Source organism: Hippoglossus hippoglossus, chromosome 9 (assembly GCF_009819705.1).
Source record: "Hippoglossus hippoglossus isolate fHipHip1 chromosome 9, fHipHip1.pri, whole genome shotgun sequence".
Classification (NCBI taxonomy): Eukaryota; Metazoa; Chordata; class Actinopteri; order Pleuronectiformes; family Pleuronectidae; genus Hippoglossus; species Hippoglossus hippoglossus.
The window spans coordinates 12,523,818-12,549,198 of NC_047159.1; the positions used below are offsets into that span (position 1 = coordinate 12,523,818).

The 25,381-nt window shown below is 41.7% G+C and overlaps 1 protein-coding gene across 1 annotated transcript in view; it reads left to right on the forward strand.

The window, feature by feature from the left end:
- The window catches only part of LOC117768419 (protein prune homolog 2-like), a 38,427-nt gene that overhangs the window by 1,608 nt on the left and 11,438 nt on the right, over nt 1-25,381 (forward strand). Inside the window, exons 2-10 of the mRNA XM_034596732.1 lie at nt 5,995-6,096; nt 6,815-7,017; nt 7,286-7,452; nt 9,029-9,145; nt 10,339-10,427; nt 18,693-18,842; nt 19,575-19,906; nt 20,051-21,575; nt 23,571-23,617. Of these exons, the coding sequence (XP_034452623.1) occupies nt 10,389-10,427; nt 18,693-18,842; nt 19,575-19,906; nt 20,051-21,575; nt 23,571-23,617 (2,093 nt within the window). The 5' untranslated portion in view covers nt 5,995-6,096; nt 6,815-7,017; nt 7,286-7,452; nt 9,029-9,145; nt 10,339-10,388. The remainder of the gene's footprint in view (nt 1-5,994; nt 6,097-6,814; nt 7,018-7,285; nt 7,453-9,028; nt 9,146-10,338; nt 10,428-18,692; nt 18,843-19,574; nt 19,907-20,050; nt 21,576-23,570; nt 23,618-25,381) is intronic.

Here is a 25,381-nt window from a genome sequence, read left to right on the forward strand (position 1 = left end):
CAAAGATTATTTGTGATGATCCAGTTTCCAGCTGATGTCGGCACTCGTGCACGTCAGGCGTTTTTGCATTTACCTCATTCATCATTCATCGTCATTTTTTTTACCTCACGTCTCACCTGGCTCTATTTGTTTGTTGGTTGGTTTGTTTGATTGTTTGTTTGTAAGCAAGATTAAACATAACAACTGAATGGATTTCCACCAAACCTGGTGGAAGGTTGAGGTATGGGGGAAGGATGAGGGTCAGGGAAAGACACAATAAAGGTTGGTGTGGAACCGGATCAGCGGGTGGATCTCGTTTCTTTTTCTTTGATCCATCTGGCAGCCGTCAGCCATTAGTTAACAGTAATGCTGCAGTTTTTTCTCATTGAGTTCACTTTGTCCTGTTTTTCATGCACAACGGGGTGGGGAAAACATGGACACACACACACACACAACCACACACACACACACACACACACACACACACACACACACACACACCACACACACACACATCATACATGAAAATGTACTGTACTGTGCATCCAAACAAACAGCTGCAATTTAGAATAAATTATGTTTTTTATATGTCTCTACAGGCCATATTGTCCATTTTCCCCATGTTACAAGGGAATATTCACCCCCACACTTACTACCCCATGAAGACACACCCACTTCAATGTCACTATAGTAGCCATTCTGGAGCTTTCGATCATATCACATAGTCTTTCATCAGCAGAATGGAGTTTGTCCAGTTGTCGGAACTGCGGATATTCTTTGTAACTTTAAAACCTGAGTTTCTTCATCATTCTCAACCCCGTAGCTGACAAAACAATGGGACTTTAAAGTTTTCTAAAGTCATAATCATCATTGAGAAACCAGACCCACTTCAAAGTCCATTACTAGCTCTTCTGGAGCTTTTAATCATATCACATGTTCTTTATTGGCATATAAAAACTGTACGTTCAGACACTGTTCTCTGCATATATTGTCCGACCTGTGTCTGAACATGTCAAAGTCCGAAGTTACATCTCCTTGTCATAAAAAACATATGGGTGATGTTTATGTTTGAAAAAACTAATAAAAACATGCTTCTGAATGAGGAAAATTAAAAAAAAAAAAAAATACGCCTGAAGAAAAGAATGTAAAGAAGTTATGTTTATATAACCAATATGCTATTACTCAGAATACACGCTTGTGTTTGCTCTACTCCTTGCTACAGTTCTCAAAATGTCCAGTTAATCCATGCCAAACAGGTGTAAACATACACACGACCAGCCAAGAGGATGAGCACTTTTTATATCAGATTGTACTTCACGTAAACACAGTCAAAGCCACAGAGAGCGCGAGATCAGAGCAGCACATCCACAGATCAGAGCACAGCAGGGTAACTGAGAGATAAGGACGACAACTGATGAGTGTCACAGAGGTTTACAGATTAACACACGTCACGTTAGCAGCTCTCCTTTATAAACTTTGATGACTCGCCCTTTTGCTGGCCACTCTCCTGTCATGTTCCCGCTCTCTGTCTCCTCTACTCTGTGGATGGCCCCCGTCCAGAACACCCATACTCATAATTGACCTGGCTCTTAGTGCTTAGTGGACCTGTCTGTCTTTCTCTCTCTCTTTTTTTTTGCCTGTATATCTCACGATCCTCCACTCTCACATCATTTGGCATCGAGCTGAGCCAGTGTGCTGAGTAGACTTTTCAGCATCTGTCCTTCTGAGACTACACACACACACACACACACACACACACACACACACACACACACACACACACACACACACACACACACACACACACACATATAAAAAGGGTTTTTAGGACTACTTTGCTTTTGGCATTGTGTTTTGTACCAAAATGTAATCATCTCTGACTTTATGTGTGTCTAGAATGTGCTAACATCCATTACTTTTCCACCTTTAAATGTTTTCAACATCACAAATTATCGAGACATAAAACAAACTGCTCAATAAAAAAAAGGCTCCACGTTGGCTTCACTTTCAAGTTTTTCCAGGCCCTCTAAATATTAAAAGGAAGGTTGGCTTGAAAAGTGCAATAACTAAAAACTCATTTATTAGCTTGAATTAACCGCAGACTGTGAATAAAGATGGACGCTGCGTCTCCACAGCCGAAAGTCTGTCTAGAGGTGATCAGGGGATGGAGCTGCAGTATTGACTTCCTACCGATACATGTGCTTGACCAATCACAAGACAGTCTCAGCTGTCAATCCTGATGTTTCCACCCCGTTTCAAATAACCTTTTAAAACCAAACTTACCAGAAAAATTAACACATTTCACCCTATTTTTTTCACGGTTTAAAATTACAGGGACAATGCTCATTAATAAAGATTTTTGTAAATGAGCCTGTTTAGCCATTCTGGCAAATCTTCGTCTGTAGTCCCTGGGCAGGTGTGCCATGTCACAGCTGCTAACACGAAGGAGACTGGATTTATGACCTAAACTGCACTGAGGGTTGGGTATCATTAAGGTTTTTGCCCATGCTGGTGCATAATTGAAATAATTCAACACTAAGTAACAGTTTCAGTGTTTAATACAGGAAAACACTCCAGCTCCAAACTTGTCCCGTTACGTGCTGCCAGAGCCATGTAGAGAGCGTGTTTCCACCAGAGTTAAATGTAATGTTGACTAGACAGTAGACATGTGTGCCTGTAAACAGGGCAACTACTTCAGTAGCATTGAAATCTGCGTTGTGATTCAGTCCCTTGGGTACGAGCCATGTAGGAACCCGTGCCTGATTGGCACCGGATTTCGGTACCTAACCCTAACACCAGCCAGCCACCAGGTGGTGAGTGAGACGCTTTGGCTTCACTTTTGGGGAATAGATGGAATAGACCAAAAGATTCTTAAAAGATAGCATGTTCTTTACCAGGATCCTTAACCAATCTTCCATGAGTCAAGCAATTAACAAGTTTAAAAGCAAACCTTTTTTTCTGCAATATGCATTGTTTGTTTCTCCGATAGTTGCAGTCATCACTGATGTAAACATTTCATGTTTAAGAATATGTTTATATACAAGCATGTGCATAACTGCCCCACATTTTTAATACAAGGAGCATTTACTGAAAGCTTGTAAATCTCATATCAGAGTGAGGATTTGCTGAAAGTTTAAATTGAGGCAGCTGGTAGGGCTGCATCCTTCATCAGATAATAAATCGTCATCTTGATTCACACCGATATGTGATTTCTAATTTCTGACGATTCTGCTGCACTTTAATTAGGGACATCAGCTGCATCAAAAAGGAGAGATAAAAAACAAAAGATGGAATCTACAAGACCCCCCCTACAGACACACAAAGAGTGAGAGAGAGAGAGAGAGAGAGAGAGAGAGAGAGAGAGAGAGAGAGCACTCAGATTGAAGGATATCAGATGGCCAACACACCCATACACCAATGTTCTCCTCTGCAGGAGAACAGGCACTGAGTGGCCTTTTCTCCTGCTAATGCATCACATCCTTTTCTCTGGCCAGTATTGATTTATTCTCCCTTCCCATGGACCCAGCTGCAGGCCTCCTCCCCCTCTCCCTCTCTCTGTCACATACCTTGCACGTCTTTCCGTCACATCTTCAGTTGCTCTCATCTGACATCTTCCTCCTTTCTTCTCCCCATCACATTATTTCACCCGTTTAGCCTCCCATTTATTTCCCCTGCTCTCCTTCCTCCACCTTTTGTACGTCTGACTTATCAATCTGCGGCCCATGCGCTCTGTATTTCAGCCCCTTATTCTGAAGCGTATATTCTAACTCCCTCCTTCCTCCAATCTCATTTACTTTCTCATCCTCGCTCTAATCAACGGCCTCCAGTCTCGCTCCTCCCCTCGCTCTCAGTAATTTGTTCTCTCACTTCTTCTCCCCTCATTTGCTTTATCTGTGTGGCCTGTTGGTGAGGCCCGATCAACCGAAACAAGACAGACGTCAATTTGTTCTACTGTACATAATGACAGGTATTTTGTTCATCTAATGTTTGCATTTAGCTTCCGTTCATTTTACAACAGACTCAGATATTTGATATGTCAACAGAGTTGTTGAGCATTAGCCAAGCTTTCAGGTTGATATTCTCTGTTAGAGAATAGTGAAAAAGACCATGTCTTGATTGTTTTAACTCCATGACCACACATTCACACTGCTGCCGATCATTCTCTGACGCAAACTGTACTTTATCTCCTACATGAGGTTATGTTTTCACCCCTGTCTGTTTGTTTGCTGGTTGGTTGGTTGGTTTGTTTGTATGTTTGTTTGAACACCTGAACGGATTTCCACTTATTCTATTATTTCTTCAATGTTGCTCTTGTTTAACGTTTTCTCCATTTTCTCAGGCAATAAATGCCTGGATCTTGATGAAGATATCAATACATGTTTTTCATTGTGAATGCAATATCTCAAGAACACCAACAGGGAATTCTTTCATATTTGGTATAAACTATAACTTGGACTCACAGATAAACATATTAGAATTTGGTGGTCAAACTTCAAGGTCACTGTGACCTTACAAAACACATGTTCTGTCTTGTGAACGCAGCATCTCGGGAACACCTTGTGGCAATTTCTTCAAATTTGGCACGGATGTTCAGTTGGACTCGGGATGATCTAATTAGATTTTGTTGGTTAAAAGGTCAAAAATCAAGGCCATGGTGGCCTCATAGAACATGTTTTTGGCCTCTTGAAAATGACAGGTCTTCTTCAAATATTGACCAGTTGTCAATTGGACTCAAAGATGAACGAATTAGATGTCAGTGGTCAAAGGTCACGATATCTTCACAACTGTTGGCAAAGGCAAACAACCACAGAGCGCTAATTCCAGTTTTTTTACAATAAAGATGTGCTGTCATTAAAAAAACGGAGTGACTCCTATTTAATCAGTCACTCAATCATTATGACCTTGCTATCAGAGTTATTTGACCATGGCCACAAAGCCAGCGCATCCTGTGTTAGCCAAGGTCAGAAAACGCTCAGAGGAAATATAACTCAGCTTGTGACCTGAAGTTTGCTGCTTTGGTTCCAGCTGCAAGAATCTAACCAAGCAGCATAAACAGTCTTCCTCCCCTCCACCGCTCCGTGCTCTGCCATCAGAGCATCCTACAAGTCCATTAAGATGAGCTACAGATAGACATGATATTTATTGTCTCCACATTTTTCTTCTTGATTAATGGTGCAGGCTGCAGGGCAGGCTTGTGGTGAGTCAGCAAATCTGTTTTAGATGAAACAGATTGACACACACACACACACACACACACACACACACACACACACACACACACACCACACACACACACACACCACACACACACACACACACACACACACACAGAGCAGGCTCTCGATGGTGGTTGGTGATTTTGTTCCAAATTACCATCAGTTATTGCACTTTGTACTTTTACCATTAAGTGCAATTTATGATACCAATGCTTGAATCAGAGATGGTTCCATAAGATAATGATAAGCCATAATAAAATGTAGTACCACGAGTCGCAGTCAACAAATAAAGGAGCAAACTTAATTTTCTGCCTTTTTCACCCAGAGATGAATGTTTAATCTCTGTAATGGAGCCATCATTAATGTCCACTTAACATAAATGAGGATTGTTTGCCTGCACTGTTTAGTAGAATTAATGAAACTCATCACTTCTCTGATAAAGCATGTTACTCTGAGTTAACAATGAAGTTTCTCTGGCTAATTTAAACCACTGATTGAGCCTTTGCATTGTGCAAATTGCGCGTTATATCTCTGCTGAAGCTTGCTGCACAATGATTTTATTATTTAGGTGTTCATTTCAAACTGCTGCAGTCATCTAACACAGTCACACTGGCTCGATGAGGTCCGGCTGATACGGTTACATCAGGTATCACATCAAACAACAGTCCCTCGCTGGATGTTGGAAAACAAACAGATCGAGTGTCACTGAATCCTGTCTCGCCAAGAACCTTTAGAAATGAAAAAGCCACTGAGCCGCAGACACACTTGCCCTGTTCCTTACGTTTGTGTTTGTTTCCAGGCAGGTGCATCAGAGGGTCCCGTCCATGCTGTTTTAGGTGGACCGAGGCCAGATGTTGACACTGTGGCCGCAACACTGTGCTTAGCCCTGCACCTCAGCCAGGTACCGTGGACTGTGTCTGTGCATGTTAAGACCAAACATTTGTTTACAGGCTTGAATTTGAAGTATTTCAAAATAAAAAGGCACAGTCCATCGCTGTCAGTTTTATCTACTGTTTATACAGTCCATGGCAGCACTTGGGAATTAAACCAACTTTTTTATCGAGAATGTATTTGTCAGCTCTCAATTTAAAAACCTCTATTATGTCCCAAATCCTAACTACACAGTAATTCTATCCAGTATATACCACATTGATTTAAGAGTGATGCACAGTAGTGTCATCTAAAATATTTTAACTAAAATATAATCGCAATTTCTTTGTTGTTTTACATTTTTCTTTACTCTAGCTGTAAGCAGCTTCTCCATGTCTTTTGTGCATTGCATTGTGGGAGGAATGTATCAATTGATGGTACCATAGACCATAAACAGTGAAGAGGCAGTCTTGTTTCAATAATGCACCAAATACAATTTATTAAACAAATTTGATATATAATTCAAGTTTATTTATGAACCACGTTTAAAGCAAACAGAGTGGACAAAAATGCTGTACAGTAAAATAACATAAAGTGAAATACAGTATACAGTAAACAAATAGATTTTGACTATAGTGGTATATTAGAAAGATATGACCACCATAACATTGTTTTTCATGATTATTACTGTCTTTGTAATCTCATAAATGAATCTGGCTTCATGCACTTTGTGTGTTTGTGTAATCAAGAAGGAACCGTCAAGCGGACTGTGTCTGCCTGTGTTGTGCGGCCGGCAGGGTAATGCCGCGCTGCCCGAGGACACAGTGAAGTATCTGCAGAGGGTGAACATTTGTGAGAGTTTGCTGCTGTGGAGAGAGGATGTAGACCTGGTGACGCTTCATTACACCGGAAAACTCTCACTCACTCTGCTGAGAGATGGCCTTCTAGATAGGTAAACACACACACACACACACACACACATGCATTTTACAAACATATCCAGACACAGTGGATTCTGGCTGAGAAGACTGTATTTATGTATAAGTATGTGTAGAGTATCTTTGGGTGTGTATTTCAGGCCTGCGTGTGTTCATCCCTCATGACCCAAAGGGGGGTTGAATTAATGCAAATGCCTCACAATCATCGCTTTTCCCCCTGCAGCCATCCATAACACCTGCACTCCCCCCCCCCCCCCCCCCCCTGTCTTCTCACCCTCGTAGCTCTGAGTACCTCGCTCTGGAGTCCAGCATCCTGCGTGTGGTCCATCGCGACGGGCAGCAGGACACAGGGGATGATGGGGCATCGTTCGCGGTGACGACGGTCGCCAGGGAGATTCGTCAAGAGGCAGCGGAGCACATCAGAGCAGCGCTGGGGAAGACTCTTGGAGGTGAGGGAGGCGAAGGCGGGCCCCCTCCCAGGGGGGGGGGTAATGGGGCGATGAAGGAGGACACACACAAATCCCCTGACATGACTCGCTTAACACTCACCAGGAGAGATGGAGAAAGAGAGAGTTAAGGGGTGGTGGATGTGAGTAAGGCAGAAAGACACACAGAGTCACATAATGGGAGTCTTTTTTTATTTTAGTTAGTTTGCTTTCTACTCAAATGAGAAAAATTCTAAAATAAATCAGTAAATGTTTGAAAGGGATGGAAACCATTAACAGAGAAAACAAAACTATGTTTATGTTGCTATACTGTAAGTATGAGAGGTAAAACTGTGTGTGTGTGTGTGTGTGTGTGTGTGTGTGTGTGTGTGTGTGTGTGTGTGTGTGTGTGTGTGTGTGTGTGTGTGTGTGTGTGTGTGTGTGTGTACTCCAGTTGTCGGTGTTAGGCAGCTGTGTAAAGGTTGGTCAGAGACGTGACTGATCTCTGTTCAATAACTCTCTGCTGCTTTTCCTCTGTGCCGTCCCTTACGGTGATTTGCAGAGACGCTACAGGAAAAGGGGATTAAGTTGGACGGAGTGAGAGGAGATAAGGAGCAAAGTAATGTGCAGAGACAGAAAGTGAAGAGATAATTAGAGCAGGAGAATGATGTACTGTGCGTGGTCCAGTTCTCATAGTTCTATGGGGGATTTGTTTGGACAGTCCATTTTCAGGTTCATTGAGTCCTGAAGAGGTTGGAAGCTAAATTATTATTATATTTCTGCTACTTCCTGCTCCTCGTAGGCTCCGTCCAGTGGAAACTAGTGAGCTACACTGTGTCCAGTTGTGCTGCTCATTTAGGGAGCGGGGGTTTACGAATTATTCAACTACTAATTAAAAATTCCCTCCAGAATGAAAGAATATTAGATTTTACTCTACTAGAGCCCAACCGATTGATCAGCATATCAGCATGTTTATGTGCAGATATCATAACATGTGCATTTAGTTTATGTTTATTATCTTAATTCCATTTTTTTCTACTTGGTTGTATATTGTGATTTATTTTCATTTATAATTTATGTACTTTACTTTATAATACATTGATGGATAATCTGGGAAATATCAAGCTTCAATTATCTTTCTTTGTCATAGATTGTCAATACATACACCAATTTATCTGTATTGGAAATGTTTTACCCCCTAATATCGGTATCGGCCCTCAAAAAACATATCAATGTAATGCTTTACATTTTCTACCGTTTTCTTGAGAAATAAGAGAGGACAGCGACAATTTATGTCATTACTTATCGATTACTGCTCAGCAAAAGAGTTACTCAGTAATTAATGACTTTTGTTTATCAGCTCCTGAAAAGTAAAGGTTACTGGGCTCAGTAAAAACTAAATAAAGTAGAGTCTCTAGAGATTTATCTGAGACAATAAATTATGAGACTTAACTGATTACTTGCTACCCCAGAAGTTCAGGACAGTAATTTCTAAAAGGCACAAATTCATCAACAACTCTCTATTCATTAAATTGCCAAGTTGTACTTATAATTGATATAATTGCTGGATACACTGAAATGTGTTCATGTGTCTACACAGAGGCGCTGCGGCTGCAGAATGAAGCTCTGCAGATCAAACATGGCCGTCAGTCACCACAGCTGGAGGAGCTCTGGAGATCCTTGGAGCAACCGAGCGACGTCACCACAGCTCAGTCTGGTGAGGCGAAGCTACGACGTGCGTATTTGCACACGTTGAGAAGTTGGGCTTTAATTGAAGGCAGTCGGGTTTACATGTAGCGGAGATAGTTGGGATGACTTTTAATAATGAACTGATGCAAGTTAATAAGGATGTTAATGATTCTGCAGTTCTCTCTATCGACCTCGTCATACTGTCATGCAGTTATGCTGTAAAGTAAATAACAGACAGCAGCAGGAGAAGCATTGACTCTAATAGACCTTTAATAGCAGACATTCTGTGATAGCAGACACTAAACTGGGCTGTATTAAAACTTAGCTGTAGCAGTTCATTTAAAAAACAGGCAACAGTTTCAAGAGGAAGTCTCTCTAGCATCACTGTGGATGTAGATCTGGATACCAAGATGGTGTCCTGTTGCCTGAATGAGAGCAACAGCAAAAATAGTATTTCCGTATTTCTAGTTCATGTGTTTCTCCCTTTGGAGCCGCCCAAACCATCCCACTGTGAAGGTTCAACAAAAATAAATCCTTCATGGATTCAATATTTATAATACAAAGAGTAATAATCTAAAGTTTTACTGACATATAGTCTTTGGGGGAATTACCTTTTAGGCCACATAGGACTTTTTTGTTGCAATACCGGAAGTAGCCACTGGATCAAATTAACCGTGAGGGCCCATTCACACTTACACTGTTCGCGATTAAATAATTTGTAAACTAATTTGTGAATAAAACATTCGCTTCCTGGGTTAGGGTTAGGGTTACCCCATGAAACACCTTAATGGAATGGAGCCATGACATTGTTAAAAGTGTAGCTAGGAGCTCTGGTCAATTTAAATGCCACATCACCAAACTATAAAAATATAGTCAATATCACCCAAAAATAAAAAGTGTCTCATCAAGTGCAACAAAGCTTTCAGGAGAAGACCTAATTAGGCAAGTGAAAACACTGTGGGTGTGTAGCAGACACATTTACCTCAAATTATGGCTCTCCCCCATGATTGGTAAAAGTTAAGCATAACCCTTGTAGTATTATGTTTTGCTCAGTGGCACTGAATCAAAGTATCGCAACATCCTTTCTACTACCTCTCACTTCTGGAGAGAGGGTAATTCATAGTTGTGTCTTTTTCTCTCTGTCGTGAAATTGTTGTGTATCCTTTTTTGTGTGTGTTTGATATAACTGTCAGTTTGTCTGTGTGTACTGATGGGATGTAGACTTGGAGCAGCTGTTGACTACAGAGCTGAAGGAGTTCTCTGATGGAGAGATGACCATAGCACTGACTTCACTCACTACAGATCAGGAGGTGAGATTTCTTTTTTGAATGCTAAAATAAGGTTAAAGGGCCTGATTCCATTTAGTTCCAGTTCAGTTATAAACATATTTATTTTCTTAACATATGTATTTAGCATAAATCAATAAACCAGTGAAATAAAAAAATTTATAAAAAAAACATGAGAAAGTGAGTTCAACAGTGGCTTAATCTACCAACTACTTCCAAACACATCTGTCTGTCTGTCTGTCTGTCTGTCTGTCTGTCTGTATGTCTGTCTGTCTGTCTGTCTGTCTGTCTGTCTGTCTGTCTGTCCACATCTTGCAAACTGTTCCTCTTATAAACTTCACACTTGGCATGTGAACTGTAAACTGTCCAGGAAGGGGCAGTGCTGAGTTTGGTCAAACCGCAGGTCAAAATCTCTGCCGGATCAACTTGATAATTTAACTATTTTTATTTCACCATATTGGACCGAGACACAGACACACAGCACACAGGTGCTGATCTCTGTCATGGCAACAATATTCATAAAATCAATTTCCTAATTGGCAATTTGTCTTCAAAGTAAAAGCACACCGTTCGTTTTGTTGCTCTAATGCTTTATATTAGAGCTGAATTAGATCTTTTAATTATGAAAAGGTGAACTTGGGTCTTAAAGATTGTGTCGATTGCTTAACAGACCTCGGACATTGTTGACATGCAATGTATGAAAAATAACAACAGTTAGGAAAACCATTTCTTGTAGAACTGTTTAAAGACGACTCACTAATGACAAACAAAAAATCTCGGAGTTTTGACACAGGCTGAACAAACAGCCCATTCCTAACAGGCTGGTTTAGAACAGACACTATGTTAAATGTAAATTGGACCCAGTTGTGCCGGTCAAAACAACTCCTATAATGTTCAAATTAACTTATCTGAAGCTGATGTTGATGAATCATGTTAAATGGGTCAGAGTTTCAGGTTTAAAGACCCATTTGATGTCAGTTACATTAAAAGACAATTTACAGCCTCATTAAATAGGGTTAAATGTATTTTATGAGAAATTTCTAACCACATGACTTCAATTAAAAATATGAATGTATATAAATCCTACACTTGACATATAAAGATAAGTGCGCTTAGAAATATTAGTTAATTAATACACTTAATACCTCAATTAATGGTCTCATTAGCCAGATTGTTTTTTACAATATATCATGCTAATTATATTGAAGTATTATTCAGTGCACATCCTTCTGTTAATTGTTTTGAAAGTAGCTGATGAAAACTTACAAAGTCTTTTGAAAGAGAGATGTAAGAGAAAGAAAAACTTTAACACCAACCATAAAACGATGCTTCTTTTTTTTTTTAAGTTACTTTTGATGCCTTTCGTGTTTTGGAGCCGTCACACCTGCGCTGTGTGATTGTGTAGAAGTGTTCTTATGCAAGTACAGGAGCCCCTCTGATGTTGTGATGTTCTGCATTTGGATGAGATGCAGATGGAGGCCTGAGAGCCTCAAACACAACCAGGTATCCTCCCCACTGATATCCTGAGATCCAACACACACACACACACACACACACACACACACACACACACACACACACACACACACACACACACACACACACACACACACACACACACACACACACACACAAATGTACGCAAATGTTCACACCCATTTGTGCTTTTGGGAGATGTTTGTGTTAACTTCACTATCTTTCTTTCTATGACTTCCTCTTGTTCTTCCTCTTCACATTCGTGATTTCTCTCTCTCTCTCTCTCTCTCTCTCTCTCTCTCTCTCTCTCTCTCTCTCTCTCTCTCTCTCTCACATACACACACACACACACACACACACACACACACACACACACAGAGGGTGCTTTAAGCCTTTAAGCCTACCCCCCCCAAAAAAAAGAAAGAGAGAAAAAACAAGAAAAAAAATAACATTTATTATTTCTTTTATATCTCCCTCTCACTTCCAGAGCCCATTTTTCTCTGCGGCTGCCTAGTGTGCAGTATTAGGCTATGTGTAAAATAAATGATGTCTGTAGCCGTGGGGGTATGGCTCTGCCTCCCCCAGAAAACTACCTAACGTCCAAGGAACATTAAACACCCAGATCCTCGTTTAGCGAATAAATAACCATTCATTTGAATGGCTTTGTCTGTGTGTGCGCGCCGGACTTTCTGTGCATATTTTACCAGCGCTGAGCCGACATGCTGCGTATCGAGAGAGAGAGAGACAGAGAGACAGAGACTGAGAGAGAGAGAGAGAGAGAGAACAAGAGAGAGGGCCCATTAGAGACTTAATATAGAATAAATGGCCAGGGGCCTGTGTGTCGCCAGCGGACCCTCCAACTCCACAGCGTCATGGTGGGTTACTAATGACCTGAGATCGGGCTCCAAAATGAACTCCTTATATGCATGTCATTTGCAGTGTGTATATATTTATATATTATTTTTTAATTGTGTTTGAAAAGAGAGTAAAACGGTATCAGAGTACCATTCATTGAGGGGGCTTAGGGAAGTTCTGCCTTAAATGATTCTTTTCCAGAAAACTAAATAAATTAGATTCAATTAGCCTTTAATGGTTTATGTGTAATGTGTTTGTCAAAGTGTGTGTGTTTTGTGTGTGTGTGGTGGCAGTTAAAGAGGACGGAGTTAGATTTTGGGGTGAAACAATTCTGGCTTTGACTGTCTAGTTAGCAGAAGAAAAAGCTTCAGAGTGTGCGTGGTGTAATGATATGGACATATCGTATAGACTGACTAATGCATTTTCGTGTATTGTATAAACATACATTAGTCAGTCTGTGTGTTCCCCTATTATGGCAGAGAGAAGTGAAAATGAATGGAGTTTCATTGTTTGAGACTCACAGGGCCTGTCGGGATGTGTCGGTGTATCATTTGTTTATGTTCGCACGGCATCTGAAGCCGTAAAAGCAAATCAGTTCCTCAAACTGTAATTCCAAGTTTGGATAAAGTTCCCCGTTGATGTTGGACATGAGCAAATATCATATGAGTTTGTCTGTGACACCCTTTTGCAATTCAGAATAATTAAAAACGTGTGTAATGAATGTGTCCCTATATAAAATTAACACTTTTCAGAATAAGCTATGGAAGCAGTGAGCAACGTATCCCTCATACAACCTTGTCAGCTTTATAGGATTTGTAAATATTGTTTAATTTTCTTAGCAAATTTGCTGCAAGTAGCATAAAAATGAGATATGATCATTTACCTACTAATTCCGTCTGTCTGTCTGCATCTGTAACTTCTACCTCGACAACCATTCATCTAATCGGCCTCACACTTGGCATGTGTATTGTAAATTGCCAGAGGAAGTGCAGTGCCTGTGTTTGTCTCTGTTATAACACTGTAGTAAAGATAAAGTATTCAGCCATATAAATATTATTATATTATTATTTTTATTTAAAAAAAATTTCGGGGGTGTGTGCAGCGCTCACAGAAACACGACATTTCCAATGCATTGTTAGCAGCACTTTGTTGGCTGTCATCACAGAAGTCAATAGGGGTCAGCTGCCTCGCTCAAGGGCACACAGTCATCACGCAGCGTCACCTGTAGCTGGGAGAAACCCGACAACTAAAAGCTCAGTTGATGTAATATGAGATAGCTAAGTTGGGCTTTGGGTTTTTCTTGGTGACATACAAGGTCTGGTGTAACACTAACACGCAGCTCAAATCAATAAACGCACAAACACACTAAATGTCAGTGAGTGTGTGTTTGTGTATCAGAGGTTTTCATGGCTCAGTAATTAGCGCTGGCAGATGAAGCTTTGGTCGGATGAGGGGTTGTCATGCTGTGGGGTTGATGAACTGTGGGAAGGACAGGAGCCTGCAGACACACACACACACACACACACACACACACACACACACACGCACACACTATTACAATACATCATTTTTTTGAGTTCTTTGTTTCTGCTCTCTAGACAGTAGAAATTGTAAAGGTGGAAAAGCATTTGAAGTTTTCCATTTGGTTTAAACTCTGATATGAGCACACACTTATCTTAGTTTTTCTCTGTGTGGGAAACAATTTTGTTGATTTCTTTGCATACATGTTACCAATATTTTGTATTTTGTTGGTTGTGTTTTGTTTTGTTTGATAAAGTTTTGTGCTGCTGATGTAGAATTGTTTGTCTCATTCTATTGGTGCACACGTGTGCTTGTCCGTCTCTGCGTCTGAGGTTTGCTTTAGGTTTCCACGCTGGCGACGTTGATTGCCTCAAATGCGTTGTTTGTTCACAGTCCTCCGGCCCTTTCTGTTTGTTTATGCGGGGCCAGTTTAGCCCTACACCACTTGCACAAATAATTATGGTCGCTAATGAAGGGGCCCGCAGCCACAGCACTCGCTAAATGCCTTTCTGATGAGAGGCACTAGGAGACAGCAGGTGCAGGGTGGGCCTCCCAGGGACTAAGATTGAAGACCAGGGAGCCAGGGTGCCCCGCCCCTCCACCCCTCTATCTTTCTGTCCCTCTCTGACTTCCTGGTTCTCTCGTTCATGCACCGCAGTGATTTCCTTTTTTAAAATATTTATACTGGAGCCACATCAAACTGAGAGATGATTCAAATATTCCCCCTTATAAATCTGCATACATAAACACATGCTGATGGTTCGTCGTTACTCTGTTCGCTGTTGTTTTTGTTAGCGGGGCACAAAGAAACATTTCTCTTTTGTCTGGAAGTTGACATATTTTGTCATCAATTTGTTTTGGGCTTCAATACACATTTTAGAATTCGCTGTATACACACAAATGTGGCATTTAAACAAGTTTAAGAAAACCACTGCACAGGAAAGTCATCACTCTGTATCTTTACTAACTTTGCGCTGATGGTTCCTCCTCATCATCATCTCTTCAGAAACATTCATTGTTTCTCTTCCTTCATTTTCATCCTCCCCCTGTGGCTTCCTCTGGCTTTGAGGGCAAACAAACAAACAAAACAAAACATTTATAGACTCAGCGCTCGCATCTTGGCCCCCAAATCCCTGCACTTAGAGCTGAGTGAATGAAGCATGCCAAGAAGGCCCATATGAGAGAAACAGACAGAAAGACATTTGAGCTTCTTTCTCTGCAAACTTTTACACCCGCCCTCCCCCTTTCCTTCCAAAACTTCATAAGCAGTGTGTGTGTGTGCGCGCTCCTGAGAGTAGAGCTGTTGGTTTGTGAGCAAATGCACGTGTGTGTGTTGCATATGCTATATATTGCACATGTGTGCGTGTGCGTGCACATTGGCATGCGTGTGTTTGAGCTGGGTGGTGTCAGCTCGCTCCTTGCCACCCCATTTGCTGTAGCTGTACCGCTGTGATCACAGACAGATGTATAAATCAAACCTCGCTTGATGGATTCATCAGGGTGGTGAAACGATCGCCTGAGAAGAACTCGCAACTCTCTTAGCGTTCTGTGTTCTGACGGAAAGGGTATGCAAAGAGCCTAAATGGATGAACGCTTGATTAATTCTTTGCCGGAGATGTTGGCGACAGCAGGAAATGTGTTTTTGCTTTGACTGTGTTTGCACGGGAATTTGCGCGCGCGGGGCGTGAGTTATGAGGCCTGAGTTTTGTACCTAAGGCTATTGTGCATAATGATGGCAGGTTGGGAGAACTGCAAGCAGCCGCTAAAGACTTGCTACCTGTGGAGCAAAGACAACCAAAGAGACAAGGGGAGGGTGTGTGTGAGAGTGTGTGTGTGTGTGTGTGTGTGTGTGTGTGTGTGTGTGGAGATTGGAGCCAAGTGGGAGAAAGATGAAAAGTGAGGCACACAGGTGATGGAGAAACAGGATACAACAGAAAAAGGATAAAATGTAAAATGCAAACTCAGGCTGAAGAGTCAACAGACTTTGATCATTCTTGATCACAGGTTAATATTATCAATATATACAGTAGTACAGGATCTGTAGTCACATCTTGAAGTAGTAAAAAACTGAATCTTCTTTGCAATGAAAAGGCTAAAAGATCACGTTGACTAAGGTTTAAAGAATATCATTGAATAAGAAAAACTAAATGTCTTAGTTGTAGCGCCGCTGTCATATTACCACACCTCAAAGACTACAAAGTTCCTTGATCAAAAAGAAAAAGTTTATTTCTGACACTATCACCATCTACATTTAAATTTTTTTTCTTTAGTCTTGGCCGCAAAAGTTGTTGACATAGACCTACTGGTGTTTTTCTGTCTTTGTGTTGTGAAGCAAATTTTGTTGTTTTTTATTATGTTTTAAATATTTCCTACATTTTGTTTGTGTTGCTTTTTCTCTTATTGTTTGATGGAAACTCAGAACACTTGTAAGAGATTTGATTTGGTTTTTATACTCTCTTTTTCACAATAAAAAATGATTCAATGAAATGAAATACAGTCTATTAGGGATATAACTTCTGCATCAGTAAAACATTGCATCCTTCAAATATGACTTCATCTGAGTGCCTGCTTTTGGTGACTTTCTACTTACTCAATGTGGCATTTCTCCACTGAAAATAGTCATACTGCTCAATAATCTTGGCTTTTTGATTTTCTGTACCTCATATGTTGTACTTTAATGACAAAACATGCCAATATTAACATATGCTCTTCAATAAAAGTCAATAGAAAGTAAGCAAAGCAACTCTGTTTATGTCTAAGGAAAGCTCAGGATATGAGATGCAGGTTTTCCACGTCCAGATCTGAAGGTTCTTGGAAACAGTTAGCAAGTGGATTTTTATAGCTAACATGTTGGTAATTTATAAGAAGAGGCAATCTGTTTATCTGGAGGTGGCAGAGAGAGGGAGGAAGAGGAGGGGCAGGCAATATGAGTAGTAATTTACTCAGTTAAGAGCCAAATGGCAGACAGACTGTGGCCCTGCGTGTTATCGCGGAGATTTGCACTCTGCTCGTTTTCTGACGATGTGTGTGTGTGTGTGTGTGTGTGTGTGTGTGTGTGTGTGTGTGTGTGTGTGTGTGTGTGTGAATACTGTATGCACGCAGCTGGGTGGTAGCTTCAGAGTATTTGCATCATTTTAACATTTCTGTTTAAATTGTACTGTAAATCTTGAAGACTTTATTGCCTTACCAGAACTCATATGTGTACATACAGATTGCCCTATAGACGGATGGTGGGTTATTGTGTGTATCTTCGTGTGTTAAGGCTTCATGCGCTTTCACTCGTGCGTTAAGTGAGTGAATATGTGTGTTTTAACGAATCTTGGGAGGCTTCATTGCACTCATCAGGATATCAGTGTTGAGAAATGGCGGTGTCAGAGAAGTTGGCAGTTGTGTGTGTGTGTGTGAGGATTGATGAGCCCGAGTATGACAGCAGCCATATTGTGGGGAGAGAGAAAAGGATGGAGGGGTGGTGGGAGGAACAGGAGGAGGAGTATTGTAGCCCCCTCATCCTCACAGGTTAATATTGACACAGCCTGGGCAGATACAGCGCCTGAAGTGCTCATCAATCATTTTCAGTGGACCCACACAAACACACTCACACACACATGGGCTCAAGCAGAGAGAAGGACCACACACACTGTACAACACAGAAAAAGAAGATGCACACATTCAGATGTCAAGTAGATCATTGGACTTTTTGAATTCCCGGAAATGATGTTTTCACATATTCTCACACACAACTTCCACTTATCGTTTTCCCATAACTGGTCTTTTAAAAGTTCGACTTAAATAAGCACAAGAACATTGTTGAGAACTTCCCAAAGCAAACAGTTGTACAACAGATTTAGATTAATCAAGCAAATATGTTTTCAAACTTTATGCATAACCCTACATTGCAAATTATGGCTGCCATAATTTTGCGGTTAATCATTTCAGAGTGAAAGAAAAAAAACAAGTTCCCTTGACAAACAAAACAATTAATTAATGCAACTTTCCATCCATCAATCACCGTGAGTGTCGGTGAATTACCATAATCTGTGCATGGTGGCTGTTTTAAGAGCAAACAGTTAATTTTCAGACAATAAATCACAAAGTGTCTCTCTACCCCTCTGTGCGTTCTGACAGCTTCGTCTCTCATTGCTACTGATGAAGGCTGACTTCAACCACTTCAGCTTCACTAAAACAAAATTCAATCATATGCGCAATAAAAGGCGGGGGTCCAACAAAGTTTCTCGTACAGCTGTAATCAAAGCGTTACAAAACGTTTATTAGACTATTATAGTAAATCTAATTGCTTTTTAAAAATGTTTTCATTAACAAAGTAAGTTTTTAAAAATTTGCAAATCACAGGATCCGTCTTACTCATTTCAGATGTTGACCCCCCCCTCCTCATCTTTCTTTCTTTCTGTTTTGCTGTGTTTCTTTTCTCTCTTCCAGCACTGGCCTAGTTATGTGGGGGGGCTGAAATCATTCAGTCAGCGCCATGGCCTCGACAGTCTGGTGGTTCTCCTGTCCAGCAATGATACAGTTCATCATCTCTGCCAGCAGGTGGCTGTCTACTCAAACGACACAGATATCCTAAACCAGGTAAATCAGCCTTGAGTTAACAGTGACACACAAGACAAGCTTTGGAAGAGCCAGTTCTTTTTCAGTGTTGTGGTTACTGGTAATTCATTAAAGAATTGTCTCTTTTCAATGGTTTATTTCCATTTTTTGTTTTCTTTCTAAATCCTTACTTAATACCTGTAGTAATACTGGTCAGGAGATGATGGTCAAACACCTGTACAGGTGTGATGGGCCAGTTGGAAAAATAAGTAAAGTGTATGAGAATGTAATCCAAGGTTGTATGTACTGGGGGACCCCCTTCAAGTGGCCCACTGTTGTGCATCTTACTGGATTTTGACAAGCATCATGGTGGAAAGACAGGTTTTGACGAGGGGTCGGAAAACACCAGGGACTCCTTCATTTAAGGACTGGTTTGATAGACAGGACATATACATTGAAAAATGGGGGATATATACTGTTTCCCTACATTCAGATTATGGGTAATGACACATGTTGATGGTTAATAGCACACAGCAGCTTATCTCAACCTCACTGGAACCAAGACACGCAGGTCCTAACAATTTTGTTATTAAAATGATTTACTTTATTTCTGTTATTTAAATTTGTTGCTTGTTATTTTGATATGTTGATAATTATGGAAACAATGATAAAATAGTTTTTTGACCTCTGAAACAATATAAAGTAACCCTAAAGTATACATTGTAAAAAAAAGAAATATTTTGTATAAGAAAGATGAAATGGCTCTCATTGCAGATCTGCTGTGAGTTGGAAGACTCCTCCAGCTGGTCTCTTTCTGGTGAACTGGAGGCTCGGGAGAATCTCCAGGTTTACCACATCCCTATAAACACCTCCTCGTCCTCTGGTACTCCTCCCATGCTGGAGGAGGAAATCCAGAGCATCCTCAAGGACTTTGTGGACCGACGCAGCTCTGTATTAGCTTGCCACCCCAGCAGTCGGACCTCTTCCACGGAGGGAGTAGCAGGCAGTGTGGAGTTCTCCCAGGGATCATCTGGTATCAATGACATGGATGCCTCTGACATAGAGAGGGCAGAGGGAGGCACTGCAGATGTGGTGGCAATAGCAAGGTATTAAATGCATTCCTTTTTTTTTTTACCAATTGTCAGTAGAACTCATCAAAACAAGCAATTTGAGATCAATTATTATCTATCATGATTTGGGGCAAAAATGGGCCCAATGCAATAACAGCGTTGTTTTATCTCTGTATATAGGGTGATGGCAGATGGTGAGGAGGACACAGGAGGTGTAGGAGTCAGTGCTTGTGGTGAGCTAGTGAGCCCTGACAGCGGTTTGACCACCATCCGCAGCAGCCGCTCCTCCAAAGAGAGTTCAGTGTTCCTTAGTGATGACAGTCCAGTCGGTGAGGTCATAGCAGGAGGTGGTCCAGCAGCTGGGCCAGGAGGACTGCTCCTGAGAAACCCCTCTCCCCTGGGGTTGTTGTCCCTCTCCCCTCCTGTCCCACTTGAGAGGAGGAAGCACCGCTCTGGCAAAAATAAGACTGACAACTTTGACCTCTTTAGTTTTGACCCACTACACAGCAGTGACCCCTCTTCGTCAGCAGGAGGGGAACTGTCAAATTCTGAAGTAAGAGGAGATGGGGGGTTAAAGGGGCTAGCAGGGAGCTCCAACTTATCTGAACTTGAAGAACTGAGTTTCCTGGATTTCTCTAGTGATAGTCGAAATTCTTCAATTGACCACCATGGTCAAATCCATGGGAATGAGATGATTGACACTGTGGTTCCTCCAACCCCAGTCAACAGCCTGGCTGGTAGCTGCCCACCCAACAGTTGCGCGATCAGGTTCTTCCCAGAAGATGTAGCTGAAAGGATCAATGGCCTACAGCGAAAGGACAGTATGTCATCATCCTTGTCAGAGACCTGGGATGAACTTTGCTTTGACACACAAGGAGCACTGTCCTCAAGTGATAATAATGCCTCGAATAGGACCAAGGAATACGAGAGCCCACCGAATATTGTAGAGGACGTTGGACTCAAAGAGTCGATCGCTGAAAGAGAAATCTTAAAGAATCCCCACCAGAGGCCAAAGAGCCTTCAACCTCAGCTTAGTCTGGTCAGTGGGCAGACCGACTCAAATGAGAACTGGAACACAGATTCTGTACTGAAGGAGCTGTGGAACCCTGTTACTTTGGGTGATCTGCAATTGACACCACCAGAGGAGGAGGGAACTGGAAAATGGAAAGCTGGTTTTATTGGAGCGAAAGAAAAGACAACTTCTGTGTCAAGAAAGAAAGCAATCCTAAATACTTTAACACCAGACACATCTAAAGAAGAGGATGAAGGAGTCCAAGGTAAAAAGGACGACAGAAAGATGGAGCTCCTAGACTTCTGGACTTACTCAGCTCAAAAGGGATTTCTTAAATCTGATAGTGGAACCACCACGTCTTACCCCGAATCACTAGATATGTGGAATATGACAATCCGGGATGACAGTCTATCACCTCTCGCAACCCCTGACCACCTGTCTGAAAACTCTGGTTCTTTCTGTGGGGTGAACCGTAGTGTTGTGGGTGGTTCATCCACGGAAAGTCCACCAGGATTCTGTGATGGTGGAATGGAGATGTGGAACACCACCATACAGGAAGACAGCTCTTCCACTGTAACAAGCCCCGAAGGACCTGACAATGGAAAGGAACTTAGCCACATGGGATCACCGGATGCCAGTGATTCTCCAGAGACTCGTGCAGGCAAAGAGTCAGAAGAAGAAAAAGCCATAGAGGTGGGGAACGATATGAGGAAAGTAATTAGTCATACACCTGAGGAAGTGGAGTGGAGAGGTAATGAGCACAATGTGAGAATAGTCATAGAAGCTGCAGAGAGTATAGTACAGGGTAAAGAAACTGGGGGGGATGAAATGCAGAACTTGGGATCTGAACATTCAGAAAAGGAAACTTCCCCACATCCAGACACAAACATGTGGGACTTACCTGTTCCTGGCATGGTAAACTCCAACTCAGAATATGACAATGTAGGAGCTGATCAGTGGAGCCGGACATCCTCTCCTGAGACCTATGCCAGCCCCGTAGTGGACATGATACAGCTTGAGGGGCAGTCTAGCCCTTTTATAGCAGTGACAAGACCTATTCAGATAGACGAGACACACGATCAATCCAAGAAGGCTATTACTCTAGGAAAAACTGAGAGCAGAGCAGTGATTTCAAATAGAGAACAGCCAGTTAGCCACGTGTTCTTATTTGAGGGAACTAGTGGGGGAAGTTCAATTGAGAGTGAATATGACAACAAAGGAAAAGGAGGATCAATAGAGGCTGATTGCGCAGAGCAACCCAGTGATTATTCCCCATTTTTTTTGGTGGACTATTCGTCTGCCACACAGCAAAATTCTGCCAATTATCGTTCAAGCCGAGGAGAAGCTGCTGAGACTCAAATCCAGACTGACCAATCACTGTCCTCAAGTCATGTGAATTGGGACAGCTCAGAATCGGCTTCATTATCAAATGCTCTGTCAATCACAGTGGCTCACGATGAAGATGGGACTGCCTCTGAAATCCAAAGGGAGCCCAACAAAGAGAACAATGGAGATGCGGAAAGCAAAAGTATTAGCTCCAGCTCCAGTGGGAAGAGAGACACATTGAAATGTAGCCCTGACAGCCTTCACTCAGGTAGTCGAGACGAAGCCAGGTCCAATTCAGACGGAGATTCATCCTCAGGCCTAGAAATGGAATACATCGTTGTATCAGGCACAGTAAAAGAAGCAGAGAGAGAGTGGCATGACAGGCCTAAACAGGCAGACAAGCAAACCAAAGGAACAGGAAAGTTCATGGAGACATTTAGCACGCTTTTCCATGCTGCCACAGTGCTGCAAACCCAGGTCCAAGGTGCACATAGGGAGCATCAGGAGCAGACGGAACAAAGAAGGCAAAGTCAAAGCGCAGATATGGAGCAAAATCAAGCTGTCTTACCCACTAATCACGATCTTGATAATACGACTGAGCATCACATGGTGTCAGAAAGTCCCAGCCAATCAAAAGTTATCTCAGAAGCTTTTCATCAGTCTCATTCAAGACCAAAAGGCTGCAGTCAAACACAGGTAGGAGAAGGAAACTACGACGAAAAGTCAAGCACCGTGGCCAGAAGTGTGTCTCCCTCATTGAGATATCCGTCAGATAACTTCCTGAAAGCCAGAGAAGAAGTTTATGTCCACTCACAGATCTCAATGGAAGATTCCGATGAGGGTGGACAGTCGCCCTCCGCACCTCCACTATGTCCAACCTCTTTGGGAGATTTTCAAGACTGGGGGGGGCAGTTAGTGAGACAGGACACACCGCAAGCACCATCTGAAATACAATCTCCTGTACTTAGCAACAGTTCAGTGTCCCATCCCAGCTCTTTGGCTGGTACCCCATTTAGTGAATCTGGGATTTCTACTGACAGAGGACTTGGATTACCATTTTCTGGAGATTTGATGGAAGAAAAGAATGATGAGGAAGAGCAGGAGGAGGAAACAGATATGGACCACACTACCCGGACCAAATGGACTCCAGAAGTACAGGATGAGAGGGAAGACAAACAACAGTTAGGATCTTGTGATTTGTTAAGTTTCACTGAGGAGCTGAGCAGAGGTTCATCGTTTCAACAAACTGATTTTCAAACACTTGAGATGAAGCAGGGCAGGTTCCTTCAGGACACGGGGGATTGCTATAATGGCCAACCTGTAAGGACTGTTGATCATGATGAATGTTTATCTGACCAACAGACTGGAAGCCACGAAGCCTCTCAAGATGGCTACTCACTTGTTTCAAGGTAAGCAACAGTCCTCAACTCATGTGCTTTGTCTTAAGCTCTATGCTACTCTACTTCTGTCACATTTACAACCAGTTCAATTTAAGGCTATGACTTTTTCCATAACTCAAGTTCCAACATAAAATGACACTCAATTAATTCAATTGGAATACCCCACATGCAGTCAGATGAGTTTGAATACTTCACACTCTCCTCTGCCTCTTCCACTTCCACACGCTGCTACTCCGATGCTTTGCTGATGTGATTGTCTGCATGAAGCAGCTTTGCTTGCTAGTGTCCTCCATTTTCTTAACTAAACAACAGGACATGTCTTACTTTACTGATAGGTCATGATGGCATGTTTTAGGTCAAGCTGATAGTGAGCGCCCTCTGTTGGATCAAGAGGCAAACTACTTCAGACGGACTCATGCGCCTCTAGACTGTTTTTTCAATTTGAACGTGTCATTCCAGTTCGAACATGAACCTTCCCCCGCCACATTCAAATGAATGTTTGACAGCCCTAGTTCAAATACATAAAAACTAATAACGTACAAATGTTTTTATATATTTATATAAAAAGACAAGAAGTTCTTCTCTTAAAAGGTTTGTCAACCCAAATTACAAATACATTTCTCATAGACTAGTTTACTGTAAATCTAGTGAATAGTATATATTTATTTGCAGATAGTTTGGGTTTGATTTTCAATTTCCAGCATTCACTTTTTTCTTTACAGCAGATTTTCTGTTCACAGAATGAGTGAATGAACAGGCCTGTGCACACTCATGCCTGTCCCACGCGTGCACGCACACGCACACACACACACACACACACACACACACACACACACACACACACACACACACACACACACACACACACACAATCTCACTCTCCCACTCTCCCCTCTTCCCCTCTTTGTTCTCTGCTGGGTTTTTGAGTCTCTGCAGTTTTCTCAATCAAGTCTCTATGTCAGAGGAATATTAGAATTGCTGAACAGACTGTTGAAATGAAGCTAGAAAGCCCTCCTGAGGAAATGAGTTTGTGTGTGTGAGTGTGTGTTTCATATGTTCAACAGCAAGCTTCCATCCACACCTCTCTGTGTGTGTTTATAAATCTGTTTATGCCTCATTAAATATGCATTACCTGCCTCATTACAGCTGGAGCCCCACCACAGCTAATGAAAACAGCTCCCCTAGCTCTCTTACAAGGTGTTGGTGTGAATGCCTGCATGCAAACCTGTGTGTGTGCTTGTGCTTAGTTAATATCTAGTGTATCAGAGAAGAAAAGTTTGTCCCTTCGGCTTAAACTCAACATTGGTAAAGAGTATGTAACATATTTGGGTCTTGTTGTGGTAATTGTTTTGAATATGCTGTATGTCAAGCAGACTGTCTACTTTTATATTGCAGAGGAGTATTACACGGTATGAATTTATATGAATGGTGAATTTATATCTAGGTGTTAAAACAGTTTGGTTTCTCTGGATTTAATTAAATACAAAGTTCCCTGTAGAGTTTCAGGTAAACAAACAAACTTTCACTTTACAGTCGGCGTTGCACACTTTGTTTGGATCCTTAAAGCCCAACAAATATGTTGAACGCTTCCCTCCTCAGAAATCATTACCTCCGACCAAGGAAGTTATGTTTTCCTAGCTATCGGCCTGTAAGCATGATTCTGCAAAAACTACCAAACCGATTTTAATTAATTTAGGTGGAAGGGAGGGGCACAGGCAAAGGAAGAACCCCTTAACTTTTGGAGAATAATTAGTTAATGGCGCAAATCCAGGA